At 42.4% G+C, this 15,794-nt stretch overlaps 1 protein-coding gene across 3 annotated transcripts in view; it reads left to right on the top strand.

Moving 5' to 3' along the window:
* The window catches only part of LOC115136976 (limbic system-associated membrane protein-like), a 454,780-nt gene that overhangs the window by 420,118 nt on the left and 18,868 nt on the right, over window positions 1-15,794 (top strand). For all 3 annotated transcript variants that reach the window (XM_029672926.2, XM_029672925.2, XM_029672931.2), the window contains one exon: window positions 9,484-9,609. In XM_029672926.2, coding sequence (XP_029528786.1) covers window positions 9,484-9,609 — 126 coding nt within the window. The remainder of the gene's footprint in view (window positions 1-9,483; window positions 9,610-15,794) is intronic.

Below are 15,794 nucleotides of genomic sequence, written 5' to 3'. Positions count from 1 at the left end.
CTTTACTTTTACTCAAGTATGAAAATCAAGTACTTTTTCCGCCACTGCCACTTGGTAAGTACATGTATGTATGCCTAAGGCATTACAGAGAGGAGTAGGCTAATCCATCCTTACTGAAGGCAGTCGACCAAAACAGCAGACAGATTTGACACTGGGAGGTTTTCAGATACAGTCAGATATCTCCCTGGTCTCCCCACTACCACAGCTGTTCAGTACTAGCAGTCAGAGTATATGAAGCTCAAGCCAGGCTAATAGTCTGGATAGAAACATCAGTCACTCAGTCAATGCCATTGGGTCTGGTTGATTCTTGTTCAGATTGCTTCTCGTTACATCAAGTTGAAATGGAAATAGAAGAGAACCGCATACTAACCAAGAACTGCATTGTTCTTGTTTGATAATCAAGTGCAACTTGGAGTCTGGTGGTCCAATCAGTCCTGCTTTAGCAGTGTTTATGCAGTCTTTCTGTACAGGTTGCTGCCCTAGCTTTCTCATTTCTTATTCAGAGAATTGGAACGTCCATTTTGCTATTTTATTTGACCACACAATAAAAAAAGACATGCTTTTGCTGTTACGTAAATATAACAGTGTACGTTTGTTGGCATGAAATAATAAAAAATAAAAACTTACATCGTAATTCAACGGTGGTCTCTTACCAGATGTAAGCACAAACCAAACACAACAACAAAACTGTTTGATAGGCATGTGATATTCAGTTGAACCTAAGGCAAAGGAAAGGAATGCTTACATCGATAAGATTGTAGCACGGGTTCCTTAGTGTAATCCCATAGGTCCAAAAATGTATGTAGCAACTACAGATTGCCCTTTTTAAGTCTATCTAAAGTGTGCAAGTTTGAGCATGTGTCCATTAGGCCTATGGATATTTTTTTTATCAGCATGAATTAAATTGAGCAATTAAAGCCTGAACTTTTATTCCAATAGGCTGGGATCTGCACTATGCAGCTGTTGCAACAGCTCATTTTTCACTGGTCACTGGTTTCAAAAACAATGATTGATAGGCAGCTTAAACTTCCTCAATTCAACCATTATTGGGTTCAAATACACATTTAGATTTGTGAACAGCCATCCACAACAACCACAATCCGTACGGCGCAAATAGCTAAATGAGAGAGCAGAAGTGTGATTCACATCAATGCGCTATTTAGATATCAATAATAAGTGATATCCGTAATGCCATAGACGACACCACTGCTGTCATCCTTACCTCCAAGCGTTCAAATGGGATAATCTTTGGATGCCGGCAGCAGTCGCACCATTGGAAGACATAGCTTGGACTGTAGCCTACAAAAGCCTATTCCTGCTCTTTTCCTGTGATCCATCAAACACATTTGCTGTGTCATCATAGTGGTCTCTGATTTGTGGTTAGACTCGCTCAGGTGGAACAAACTTAAACTTGCGCCTTTTTTCAATGCTGATTTGAATGTCATTGAGAAAACAGAAGTGTCAAATATTATTTTACGCAAACATCCTTTCTGAATTTAAAAGTAATCCTCAAAGTAATAATCTAGTTTTTCAAACGTTAATGTAATCTGATTACAATTTTGCTGGTAATGTAACAGATTACAGGTAGTTTTTTTTTGTAATCCGTTACTCCCCAACCCTGGCTATCAATCAGACTAAATTGAATAAAGTACCTTGATCCCGTTGCTTGTTTAATCCAAATGACTGTAAAGTACAGGGTTTCAAAGGGCTTGACTCTGGAGAGACAAGTTAATAGTCTTTCCCTCCCATCCCAGCCTGCACTTTACCTAATCCAACATTATTACACAGAACGGAGAGCAATCAAGGGAAATTGATTACCTGCTCTGATTGCCGGTTTGACTGCCAGAATCTGCGTTCTTGGTGCTTTTAGCTGTAGAAATGTTTTGCCAAAGGGGCAGGTGAGCATGGCTTCAATCAGGACATGGGGCTAGATTCAATCAGATTCCTGCTAGCCGACACACCGCAGTGCTGTTTTTTATGACAGTTTTATAGGTGGAACTGCGTTAGAGCTGTGAAATCCACAAACGGGTCCAGGCATTATAGCCTACCTATCGTGGATATTTCATTGGCTGCACAGATTTGCATTGGTAAGAAATCGAACACTGGATTGTGTGATGTAAACTACACCTCAAGTAGGCTGATAGAATTCCTCATTATTTTATTTTATGATTTTCAGTTTGAGGGTCGTTATTTATGTATAGCCTACACTTTCTCGTTCTTAACTTCTAACGCGAGTGGGATGGTTGTGGCTTCGTGGCAATGACCACACAAGTGTCCACTCACAGATGTGAGAGCTCCAACGGATTAGTGCTGAACTGATTGAATCTAAACCATGGTTTGTTATAGGAATCTATAACACAGTTTATCTATAGTTTTCACTTGAGGGGGGTTGGATGGAGGATTGTTTGTGAGCGTGGCCATTTACGATAATTTGTCAGTTCACATTGACCAATAAGATTACATGATGATTAGCTTATATTTATAGCCTCAATTGAACTTGGATTGCACTTGAGTTTGTAAGGTGTCCTCCTATTCTTATTGGCATATTTTCCATAGGTTATTAATTAAGACAATTGATCCGAATGGTCAATGCTAACGGTAGCTGTTTGCTAGTTCTAGGGAAATAGCTGTCCTGCTCCAGAAATACACTACATATACAAAAGTATGTGGACAACCCTTCAAATTACTGGATGAATTTATTTCAGCCAAACCCATTGCTGGCAGGTGTACAAAATCGAGCACACAGCCATGCAATCTCCATAGACAAACATTGGCAGTAGAATGGCCTTACTGAAGAGCTCAGTGACTTTCAATGTGGCACCGTCATAGGATGCCACCTTTCCAACAAGTCAATTTGTCAAATTCCCGGGCAACTGTAAGTGCTGTTATTGTGAAGTGGAAACGTCTAGGAGCAATAATGGCTCAGCCGTGAAGTGTTAGGCCACACAAGCTCACAGAACGTGACCTCTCAGTGCTGGAGCACGTAGCGCATAAAAATTGTCTGTCCTCGGTTGCATCACTCACTATCGAGTACCAAACTGCCTCTGGAAGGAACATCAGAACAAGAACTGTTTGTCGGGAGCTTCATGAAATGGGTTTCCATGTCTGAGCAGCCACACACAAGCCTAAGATCACCAGGGGTAATGTCAAGCGCCAGCTGGAGTGGTGTAAAGCTCACTACCATTGGAGCACTGGAAACGGGTTCTTTGGAGTCATGAATCACGCTTCACCATCTGGAAGTCCGACGGATGAATCTGGGTTTGGCGGATGCCAGGAGAACGCTACCTGCCCCAATGCATAGTGCCAACCGTCAAGTTTTGTGGAGGAGGATTAATGGTCTGGGGCTGTTTATCATGGTTCAGACTGGGCCCTTAGTTACAGTGAAGGGAAATCTTAAAGCTATAGCATACAATGACATTCTAGACGATTCTGTGCTTCCAACATTGTGGCAACCGTTTGGGGAAGGCCCATTCCTATTTCAGCATGACAATGCCGCCGTGCACCAAGTGGTTTGTCGAGATCGGAAATGGTTTGTCGAGATTGGTGTAGAAGAACTTGACTGGCCTGCACAGAGCTCTGCCCTCAACCCCATTGAACACCTTTGGGATGAATTCGAACTCCGACTGCGAGCCAGTCCTAATCGCCCAACATCAGTGTCCGAGCTCACTCATGCTCATGTGGCTGAATGGAAGCAAGTCCCCGCAGCAATGTTCCAACATCTAATGGAAAGCCTTCCCAGAAGAACAGAGGCTGTTTTAGCAGCAAAGGGGGGACCAACTCCATGTTAATGCTCATGATTGTGGAACAAGATATTCGACGAGCAGGTGTCCACATACTTTTGGTCATGTATTGTAACTTTTGAAGTCATGCAGATAAGGGATGAACAAAAGCACTGCTTTACAGAAAGTTCCAGTTTGCTGGAGGACTGAGAGCTCAAGAGAGCAGGAAGGAGTGTTAGACCCAAGTTCCTCTAAAAAGGAAAGGTCACCACCAAGAGTTTCTCCTCCAGCCAGCTGTTGTCATCTCCTCTCTTTGTTTTCTTATCATCTCATTCCGTTTTATAAGGTATTAAATCATGATATGTGTTGAATACAAATTGAATCTGGGGTTTTTGACACGCCGTCCTGAACGATGCGGATGATCGCCAAGGATAAAAGTACACATTGCCTTGAACTGGCAGTACATTTATTCAAGTTTACTTGAGATAAGAATTATAGCTTGTAGAATTTATAAAGAGCAACAATTTTTCACGAGTTGAAGTCCTGCTCATTGGGCGCCAATGCATTTCTCTCTGCTGGGGCTTCGGTTGGCTAGTTAGAAATAATGCCGCTACCTTTTCCCTTCCCATTGTTTTCTCCTTTCAACACAAACACCAATTATTTGTTTGTATGATTTACGAGTCTCTGCCCTTGTGGAAACCTCTCCGCCCTCCACTGGAACATCTCTAAAGAAAAAAAGCTACATTTGAATTAATCTGGGATTTGTCCTCAAGAAGACCTTTATCTGGCCAGCAGGAACTGCCTCCAAATGTCTCTCCACATCCACACAAAGCCTTGCTCAAAAGTGCCTCCAATGGGTATTAGTCTATTTGACGTCCTCGCTCCCCTTTGAAAGTTCAGAGAGAGCTTTAGTTTAGATCATGGAGTGCTGCTGGCGATGATTATGTTGGTGGAGCAGCTACGAGCAGCAGCTCCAGCAGTTCTGCCAGAAGTGCACAATGAAATGGGCCGAGGCACCCACTGCTCGGTGGCTCTGTGCACTGCAGTATCCTGTTAAAAGTGTGCCATCTCTTTCAGCTCCACAGTGGCAGCCGCTGCAGAAAAAAACGCACCCCGAGGTCTCTGATCAGACATGTTGGCGTCACGTTCTTGTTTGTTATTATGAGGAAACTGGCAAACTCCAGAGTTTGTTCGTATTTAGTGAAATACTGATTTGTCATAGTGGTAACTCACATTGACACCATGAAGAATTCAAAGGGGCTAGGATCAATGAGTCATAGGTTTATGAGCATTGAAAATGTAAGCGTATGCTTACAAAAATAGACAAACTAACGATGAATCCGATCACAAGGCTCTACTTCCCTGCAACAATATTTTTCTATTGACAGAATCTGTTAGGAGGATTTTTTTTAAAGGAACAGTTTGGTTAATTGTGTCTGTTCTTTTTACTTTTCAATGCTGCCTTACTCAAGCAGACTCACAATGACAGTGTTCAAGAGCGTACACATGTTTGTATGTGTCATGTCCTCTGGGCTTTTGAAAGAGGAGTGTAGGCTTTATGCATAAACACTTTGACCGCAAAAGTCCCAATCCTGAAGACGCCCACTAAATTGATGGTTGCCTCTCCTTTAAAGACCTTGAATGGACAAGATTGCCTGGCTGTCATTCTCACTGTTTCCGCAGTAACAGATTGCCTCTTTGGGTCAAGGTTTGGGGAGGCACCCAGCTGCCAGTCATGAGCTTGTTTGAGGTGATTTTATTACATTTCAGAGGTGTCACAACATTCAGGAGGTTGTTCTGTGTCATCTGAAAGGTTCCCGGTTTAACGACCTTTTTGCACATCGAGGAAAGTAATTGGCAGCTAGTGCTAAAAGCAGAACTCAGTGCTGCGAGCGCTTTCCACTGATTATGCTTTAATGATTCAAATTACGGAAACATAATTGCCTCGACAACACTTGGGCCTGTAACATCAGCGGTCCAAATGTCATGTCTGAATGTGGCAGGATGCCGTGGGTGGAGAGACAGAAGGAGTGATCCACAGAGGTCAGTTGGTATGGTAGTAGAGTTATTCAAAGAGCTCTGAATTACTGGTGTTCAAGGAAATATAAACATCTCTGTTTTAACCTGTTGTAACATTATACCTCACTGTGATTTGTTATTGATTTGACTATGGAGTACGTCAAAGTGTGGTGCTCTACTTGATAGCAGACTAACCCAGACTAACCCAAAGGCTGTTTCGACTGATCGTATACGAAAAGGACTTTCACAAAAAAAACTGCTACTAGGAAAAATAACCGATAGAAGGATATTATTTTGTAGGAAGGTCAACGTTCCTGGCATGATGCGCCTGTATTTTTACATGAATAGCAAGTATACTGAACAGAAATATAAACACAACATGCAAAGATTTTACTGAGTTACAGTTCATATAAGGAAATCAGTCAATTGAAATACATGCATTAGGCCCTAATCTATGGATTTCCCATGACTGGGAATACAGATATGCATCTGTTAAAATAAATAGATCTCATAATGGGCCAATTGTGTTCGTTGTCCATAGCTTATGCCTGCCCATACCATAACCCCACCGCCACCATGGGGCACTCTGTTCACAACTTTGCCATCAGTAAACCGCTCACCCACACAATGCCATGCACTTGGCCGGCTGTACCTACTGCCAAATTCTCTAAAGTGACGTTGGAGGTGGCTTATGGTAGAGAAATGAACATTACATTTTCTGGCAACAGCTCTGGTGGACATTCCTGCAGTCAGTATGCCAATTGCACGCTCCCTCAACTTGAGACATCTGTGGTTGTGTGGCAAAACTGCACACTTTAGAGTTGCCTTTTATTGTTCCCAGCACAAGGTGCACCGGTGTAATGATCATGCTGTTTAATCAGCTTCTTGATATGCCACACCTGGATTATCTTGGCAAAGGAGAAATGCTTACTAACCGAGATGTAAACACATTTTTTCCCAAAGTTTTTGAGAAATAAGCTTTTTGTGTGTATGGAACATTTCTTGAATCTTTTAATTCAGCCCGTGAAACATGGGACCGACACTTTACATGTTGCGTTTATATTTCTGTTCAATGTAGTTTGAGACATTACACAATGCAGGTGTGAGACATTTTTGTCTGGGAATACCTGTTGTTGTCATCCTCTCTCTTTCAACTGGAAGGCTCATTTCATGCATAGTACCTTGAAATGGTTGTACATGCGTGCATGCATGTGCCAGGCAGAGTGCGATAGTGAGAATCTTAATCAGCTACCAAGCTAATTCTGTTCTATTTTCTGTGTGTGTCTCTCTCTCTCTCTGTCCACCATGTTCAGCTAAAGATGAGTCATAGCTAGATTAAAAGGCTGTGGCTTGAAAGTAAACACATTGATCAGGACATCTGTGACACTGCCGGTACGGCTGGGTTTCTTTACACTTCTCTGAGGTTAACCATTCTGGGACTTTGATCATCGCTACCTCCCTGGGTGGTTTGGCTCGTCAGGAATCCAGGAAAAGCCTGAAGCTGACTGTCAGGTTATATTATCACATGGATTTGTGATACAACAAGCTTCTTCTAATTACGTTGTAGTTTCTCACGCTTCCAAGGCTTTGAAGTTGTATTGTCAAAGTTGACGCATAGGTCAATGTATTTGCGTGATACGTTTGTATTTGTGTGCTACATCTGTTTTTCACTTTTTTTCTCGGATCACTTGGTCTTTGGGATATAATAAGCTGACTCAAAATGTGACTATGTTGACGAGGTTGGAACGAAAAAATATTTACAATCATTTTAAAGAAATTTGAAAATGCTCAAATAAAAAATGTGGGAAAGAAATGTTAAAAGGTGATACTACTTTTCTCAGCCTGTAGATGAAATCATTCATGTGTTTCTTGAAAGGCAAAATACATGTTTTGGCAGAAGCTAAAGCTACGATTTGATCCCATTTAACCAGGAACAGCAAATGATTTCTCTAGGCTTCGTGTGTCAGATCGACCTCACACAATCGCTTGTACGTCGCTTTAGAATCCTGGGCAGCCAGGGAAAGAGTTTTTCAAAGAACTGCCCTTTCAAATATTGTTCCTTGAAGGCTGACCCATGACTAAGATTGCAATCCTTGCTGGGAGCTATAGCCACTATGTTGAAATGGTTTAGAGTTTAGACTCTTTATTCATTTGACTCATGAACCGCCTCGACTATTTCTGTTTTAGAACGTGACAGGGTTATCTGTCTGGGAGCTGTTGTTTTCTCTCAAACTAATTTTTATCTGTGCGACTGGCCTGGTTTGGATTAATGCTCGGGTCCTCATTCAGCCAATCAGAGCATTGATATTTCCATTCCGCTTCTTTGAGAAAAAGCTATTGGATTCCCTGTCACTTCAATCCTTCCCTTATCGAAAAACACATCTTCACTTTCTGTGGTCATTTGACTCATGCAATAACTCTGTATGGCTTCATTTAATGTTGTTTGGCAATAAAATAGCTATGTTGTCAGATGTCATTAAAGGGACAGGCTGTACTGGCCAAAGAGAGGGAATCTAGAGAAGAGTATAAAGCATCAGCTAAGGGACGTTGCATGGTCAGTATCAGTATAAAAACAGACCTTTTGGGGGGGAAATCCAGAGGCACACTGATGTATTGATTATTCCTATTTGACAACAAATAGAACATGTTTTCCATGTTGTCAAGTATCAAACTGCATGGCAACTACAAGTTTGACTCACCTTTGACGACAACACGTCTTATTTTAGGTGACATGGGAATGCGATAGAACATGTTTATTATACCTGAGAGTGGTATATGGACATATGCAGTATATGTGCATTTGTACGCGTTGAGCTACTTGTTCAACTTCTACAATGAAATGTTTCTGTATGACTCTATGTATTTTGCCCCATTCATCATTTACAAGTCATTGAAGAATAGTTTCTAGCAAAGATATGCGTATACAACACCTCGCCTCCATCCACCCACAGTTTTGAAATTCACAATGATGTCTGTATGCCCTCTCTGTGCACTCAGATTGATTACAGTTGAATTGCTGACCAATGAGAAAATGGAGTGCACCTCGCTTTCTTAATTTGTCAGAGCAGTTTTATCTGAGTAATACGTTCCCTGTTTTATTTGTTTAGGTGCAGAGTAAATCAGAATTGAGAGGTAGAAGGCCGATTAAACATTACATTCAGATGACAAACGTTCGGCTTTCTTTGAACATCAGTCAAAGTCATGCACCTAGCGTTTCAGTTAATTGAATCTTTTGGTGGGTAATGGATTGGGTTGAGGTACAGAAACTCTTTTCCATTTGAAGTTGCTTCTCAACTTCCATTGTCTTGTTGAATTAACATTGCAATACTTTTGAATTCAAACTTTTGCATTCAACTATACATAAAAAATGGACATATAGCCTATTCCACAGCGGCAAACGTATTGTAAAGAATTATGTTCATGCCACAGCCGTTTGCGTAATGTTGTTGATAATTGCTCATGTCTACATTTGACATGTAGACACAATTTAGTAGTATTTGAATATTTCATAAACCATATACTTCATTCAATGTAATACTACACTGTGGTTCCTATTCTTGCCTTCGAAAATCCATTACACGCTTCTTAGGAAGACTCGAGCCCTACCAATGAAAATGCTTCTACTGATATTAGAAAAATGCATGTCTGTTTTTACAGCCACTACATCTGCTTTAGATGAAATGCTACTCTCCATGTTTTTACTACTACATTAATAAACAATGACCAATGGCACTTTCTCTTGCAGTTCCGGCAAACATTTACAAAGTTTCGGAAGACATCACTGTGAACGAAGGCAGCAATGTGACATTGAGTTGTCTAGCCAATGGGAGGCCAGATCCATCAATCACCTGGCGACTGCTCAATCCATCAGGTAAGAGCCAATAAGCACCCAGCAGCATCTGACTCTTATCAAAGGCCAGCATTTTGTCATTGTTGCTTATCACCGTATATCTGTGTTCTCAGACATGAAGGGGAGGGATGGGGTTGGGAGGTGGGTGAGGGTTCCTGTGTTTAAAATGAAACGGGGTATTCGTCCTTGTTTCTCCATGTTTTCGGATTATTCTATGTGCAATCCTCCAGTCAATTCTTTAGGTTACGTTTACTTCAGGTATACAGGATGCTTATTATTTCTGAGAGAGATCGAGAGAGAGCGAAAGGAAGAAAGAGAAAGATAGTAGACTTGAAGAGAGGGAGAGTAATGATGTCCCGTTGCTTAATGTTGTTGTCTCCCTGTGGATGTGGTCAACACGGTTGGTTTGCCTCGTTCCCAAAAGGTAGTGATCATCTCATTGAGTTGCGCATGCCTGAAGAACACCTATACATTACCGAGACACACCTGCAGCTTCTCACACTCCCCTTTCATTCAAACACAGAACTGGATGATTTGACAATGCAATTTCTTTCGAGTGAAAGCCCTCTAACGGATTGCAATAATGAAACCAATATGTTGTTGCGGTTGCTCTAAATCGAACCATTACAGCCAATTATCCCAGGAATTTTATTTTCCAATACTCCATTTTGAAATGTTCATGCTTTTGCTATCAAACTGCAGCTCAAACCTTCGTAGTGCATACATTTTTTTCAACTTTTAGTGTAGCGATGTATAGACATTGATTATTTAAGAAGATAATCATTTCTAATGAGCTGAGTTTAACCGTCGGACCCTTTTAGAACCCCAAAATATAAGCTTGTCTTTCTCCATTGTTTGTCAACCAGGCATTTTGCAAGCAAACACTTTATAGCTTCAAAACCTGGTTAAAGCTATAATTTTGATCTCGTTTGACGGCTCTGTCCATGATTTTGATAGTGGTTACAAGCAGATCGTTATTTTTATCGTTGGAATGTTTGCGCCTAATAAAAAAGCAGACGCAATGGAAAAGTAGAAAAACACGCAAGTCCCCACTTTTCCATCAGAGTCAAGATTGATATTATTCTTTCAGACTTGTCAGATTGACAGAGGAGTGCCTCTTCATTATTCTAGCAGAGTATAACAGAGAGCACAATTGAAACGTAACATGACTTAAAATGATGTATTGGATGAAAGAACTGTCATTTTCTATTTCAGCTCTCCCTGCATGGTCTGGGATCGCCACTATTCGCTTCCCAGAGTTACAGAGAGAAACCATGACATTAGTCTGTTGTCTCCCTCCCAAATTCTAGACCCTATTTTCCTTCCTGAAAAGATGCAGATACAGGGAAAATGCAGGCTATTTATTCAGATATTTGAGAGATTTCCACATTGTACACACATTGGGATTGGAAGTAAGAAAGTGTCAGCTATTGCATTTTATGCCAATAGTTGTATTCATTGAGGACGTGGGATGTTGTTGTCCCTGATATTGACTGGGAAGCAGAACATTGCCGGGCTTACTGTGTGTGGGGATGTGATCAATAGAGCAAGGCGTACAGCGTCCGTTCTCTCTGGGCCTGTGCTCTGCCTCAGTGTGTCTCCACCCCACCCAATGTTTATTTCTGAAGTGTATCTGTAAAGGTCACAGGCGGGGGCGGAGGGCACCACACTGAAAATGCTGCGAAGAAAGTGGAACTCTTGGTAAGCAAGGAATCTTTCAGTGCACGCTTCCCGGACCGCCAAAATGGAAGTCAGACAAGTATGAAATATACATGCCCTTTGGTGCTCTTCATATTACACGCTTTGGGCTATGGGAAGCCACTCACAGACATCAGTGGTACATGGCTTTTTGAGGGAAAAGGCTATGTTTTTGAGGGGTATGTTTAAGTATGCGAATAAGAGATCTCATTAAATGTGTGCTCACTCACATCATTGGATAATTCAAGAGCTGAGCGCAGTTAATTCATGTTAAATTATGCATTTGGTGTTCCCGCCCCTGATATAATGCCTTTTGGCACTCATTTAATGCTGCAGGGGTATAGCCAGGATCAACCTCCGCTCTACTGATGAGAACTCACACACCTGGACAAGCCGGGATGATGGCTCGCCCCTCCCAACATCCAGACTTATTCTTGCACATGAATTATTCTTGCAAATCACTTTACATCTTGTGGTGTACTTTGTTGAGAATAAAATGTACTTGATACGATTGGGATGTGTTGTTGTCTCACCTAGCTATCTTAAGATGAATGCACTAATTGTATGTCACTCTTGAGAAGAGTGTCTGCTAAATGACTCAAATGTCAAATGAACTGCACATTAGGAGACATCTAGTCAAACCAATTAACCATTATGCTCAGACAGGGATGTTAAAATCAGACTAGATTCAAATGTATTCTAAAACAACATCCTAGCTGTTAAATAAGGGTGTTCTCCCCATACTACTCTGAAACCAGCCATGCTCCAGGGTGGACTAGCCATAGGGCAAATACCAGATGGGCTGGTCCATCTTTAACACAGTGGGCTGTATTAATAGTTGCTGTTTTTTAACAGGATTATAATTATTTGGATAATCATGTGAGACTCGGGCCGGTGTGGCGGCCTTGAGGGAAACAATGGGCCGGGTGTTAGAGATGCCCTGATCTATTTCTGGTCAAAGTCTGTCCCTGCCATTCTCTGTACTATGAGTGACTTGGACTAGGTCTCAACAATACACCACTCATCCCTGTCCAGCACAGCTCAGCGTGCTACACACTCCAGTCCCCACCTCTGTCAGCCCTGAGATTAAAGTAGAGAACTTCCCAGAACTAGCCACACAATCCCAAGGTCCCTGACTTGCATGTTCATGGAAGGCTCACTGCTCCTCTGCGCTCAGTGCAGGAAACAGGCAGTGCCTTGCTGACATTCTCCAGGCTGTCCCTGAGAAGGCTGTGAACTGTGAGATGTGACAGGCCCTTGTCAGGGTGGCTCAGGTTCAGCCCTGGCAGCGGGTGTGACACATGTAGAGGGCTGCTCGTGGGAGGGGATTAAGTGCTCTCCCCAGGGATCAGAGACAGAGAGAGAGCGCCTCATCTGGCACTGCAACTGATCCCGGACCTGTCCACTGTCACTGAAGGTTTATCCCGTCCATACACACACACACACACCATTAGCACCACCCAGGCACACTGAGTAAAAAGAGGCACACTTGTTGTTGTGTGACTCTCTCCCATCATCACTCTCAGCTCCCCCTCCAGGCCTTTGTGACCACAATGTGGTGCATCATGGGATGTGCTAAGGGTGATGTGACCTGAGTGTCCTTGGTCAACACAAAGAGCGTGTCCCAAGGCCACCCTATTTGACCAATCCATAAAGACTCAGGAAATTAGAAGCCATGCTGGAATAATGTGTAGTCTACGATTCAATAAAATAGATTTGTTTATCTGATGCGCTGGTCAGCGTGATACGGCATGCCTGCACTAATGGGAATGATATCTGTAAAATGGTTTTGAGCTTTTGGGTTTTTATCTAAGAGTGGTCTTTCACTGAAGTGAAAGTGTTTCCCTAAAGACCACCATATATGTAAGCATGTGGTTGTTTTCATTGAGGTTGGCCCTCTAACTGCTGATGTGACCAACATAATGATCGAGATGGGGTGGTGCTTCAGCTCAGTCGCTTGTTCATTATCTTCCCACTAAGAGTCTTAAAGAACAGGCTAATGGGTAATTATGTATTGACCCCTCATCATCGAAATCAGACAATGGCCCGACAAAAAGATTGACTCCATGTGTTTGGGAAAGATAAAGCCGAGTGTTTGCCATTTGACAACACTTGGAAAGTAGCGGAGACAAAAGAAAAGAAATGTTGCAGAGCCATTTTGGACCCTTCTCCCCAAGTTCTCCTCAAATCAACTGCTTAGCATAAATTAGTATTCACAAAATAAATCTAACATTTCGCATAGTGGTAAATGATGCTCATGAATAATGCATGGTCATGCAAATTAGCATTTAGTTGCCAACTGCAGTTGCGCTGCTACCTGATGCTGAGTCTCTCCTCACTGGTGGTTTGTGCTTTGCTCACTATAGTGTCTCAAATCTGCCTTCTATTTCCCTTATGAAAGGTCTGTCCAAAACACTGGCTCGCCAACAGACGCTCGCACACACACACACACACACACACACAAACACACACACACAGTTGAACTACCCTGTTCAAGGAGACATGTCATCAGAAGTATAAGTGCTATTTTTGGCTAGGTGGGCATTCCGTGCTGCAGTACGAGGCTCAAACGTGAGTGGAATTTCTGTGATTCCATGCTAATGTAACCAGGATTAGAGTTGACCTACCCAGTCCCATCTGATTCATTCTGAGAGGAGTTATATGCTGCTGCAGGCTGTCAGCTCCCTCCTGGCAGGGGACTCTGTGTGTGTGTGGGGGGGGGGGGGGGGGGGGGGGTAGTGGGTTGGGGTGCACAGGAGGTTGGTGGCACCTTAATTGGGGAGGATGACTCATAGTAATGGCTTGAACGGAATAAACGGATTGGTCTCAAACACATGGATGTGTTTGAATCCGTTCCGGTAATGCCATTCCAGTCATTATTATGAGCTGTCTTCCCCTCAGTAACCCTCTGTGGTTGGAAGCTCTCTCCTTCTCTGGTGTGCCTTCACCATAATGTCGTTGCTTTCCCAAGAATTGAAGGCAATTCAATTGTTGAGACAATCCCAATACGGTTCAATGCAAATAACCTTTCACCACACATTTATGAGTGTGAGGCTCACGGACCACTGCACAGTTATGTTGCTCCCCAATCCTTGTGCTAGATAGCCCTAGGGTCGTACGCCTCTTATTCACTATTAGAATTTGTTGGAAGATAATTATATGCCTTGTCTTTCATTGTTGCTGGTGCACAGGCAACATGATAAATTCAAAGCATGGCACAAGCAAAATTGAGCTTTTCATCAAAGTTGAATTTTAAGTGCCATTTTCGTAGAGAAGTTTTTAAGTTCCGTTTTCATAATAAACACGGTTCATCATAAATGGGGAAGAGTCATGAAGTGGAAATGGTTTATTTAATTGTCATAGCTTGTCATGCGTTTGCGGCTTAGCAAGATAGATACGCGGCCGATCGAAAGTACATCCGGGCACAAAGCAAGTTCGAGAAGTGCGGTGCTGAATGTCTTGGACCTTAAACGTTTTGCCTGTATTCACAATAAGCTGAAGTGAAGGGGGATGTTTAGCAATGCTAGGCAGAGCTAGCCGCTCAACGGGATGGTCTTGGACACTTCTCCTAGGGCTCTGTCTGCGTCAAGGCAACATCATTGGCTTTGTTTTTAACTGAGTGAGCCCAGGACTTTAGGGGGAGAATGGTAGATAACACCTATTCATGTCTTAAACTTGTATACCCAGTCAGAACAGGATACGGGCATAGACACACACTCTCTCGCACACGCACACCTGTCTTCCGTTTTCTACAGTTCACACACAGCCACGAACAAAAGCATACACACCCACACAAACTATCGATGTCTGTGATTTGGGATTCCTCTCTTTCTTTCCCACTCAAGCTGATTTATTGCTCCGACATTCTAAGATGATTATGTGAAATAAGAAATGTGCACTCCATGCTCTCCCACCTCATTGGGCTTCTCGCTCACTCACTGGATTAGCATAGAGTTGTATGGCTGTGCCATCATGGGATTTTGAATGTGCTCCAAATCAATCACTTTTCCATTCCCCATGGGGCCCATGGAAAGCAGTGACGTATGCCTGCTGAATCCACACAGAGATAGAATAGCTATAGAAACAGGTTCTTTCCTGGTGAAGGTAAGCCTATTTCTCATCGTTACTTTGTTTCCGAGAGTTAATACTTGAAGTGTATGTAAAGAGATTCATGTTTATCAAGAGGCTGCTCAAGCCTCCTGGGCGACATTTTTTTATCCAATAGAGTAATGAATTAAACACAGTTGTTTCTGGACCCTGCTGTGTTATTTACTTAATATTTCCAGTTCGCTTGTAGTAAATACGTTTCATTATTCTAATCATTTTGGTCACGCTTTATTTGGATAGTCTGTAGATCTGTAGATGGAAACCTGCTTGCTACGGTTACAGGCAGGGCTAGGTTTAGAATAAGGGTAAGGGTTAAGGTTAGGGTTGAGGTTAGAGCTTGGGTAAGGGTTAGTCGATAGTATACATTTTACTGATAGTCTGTAGATCTGTAGATGGAAACC

The sequence above is a fragment of the Oncorhynchus nerka genome, linkage group LG11 (genome assembly GCF_034236695.1).
Source record: "Oncorhynchus nerka isolate Pitt River linkage group LG11, Oner_Uvic_2.0, whole genome shotgun sequence".
NCBI lineage: Eukaryota > Metazoa > Chordata > Actinopteri > Salmoniformes > Salmonidae > Oncorhynchus > Oncorhynchus nerka.
Note: the sequence above shows the minus strand (reverse complement) of the source record. Positions and strands in the feature narration are given on the sequence as shown.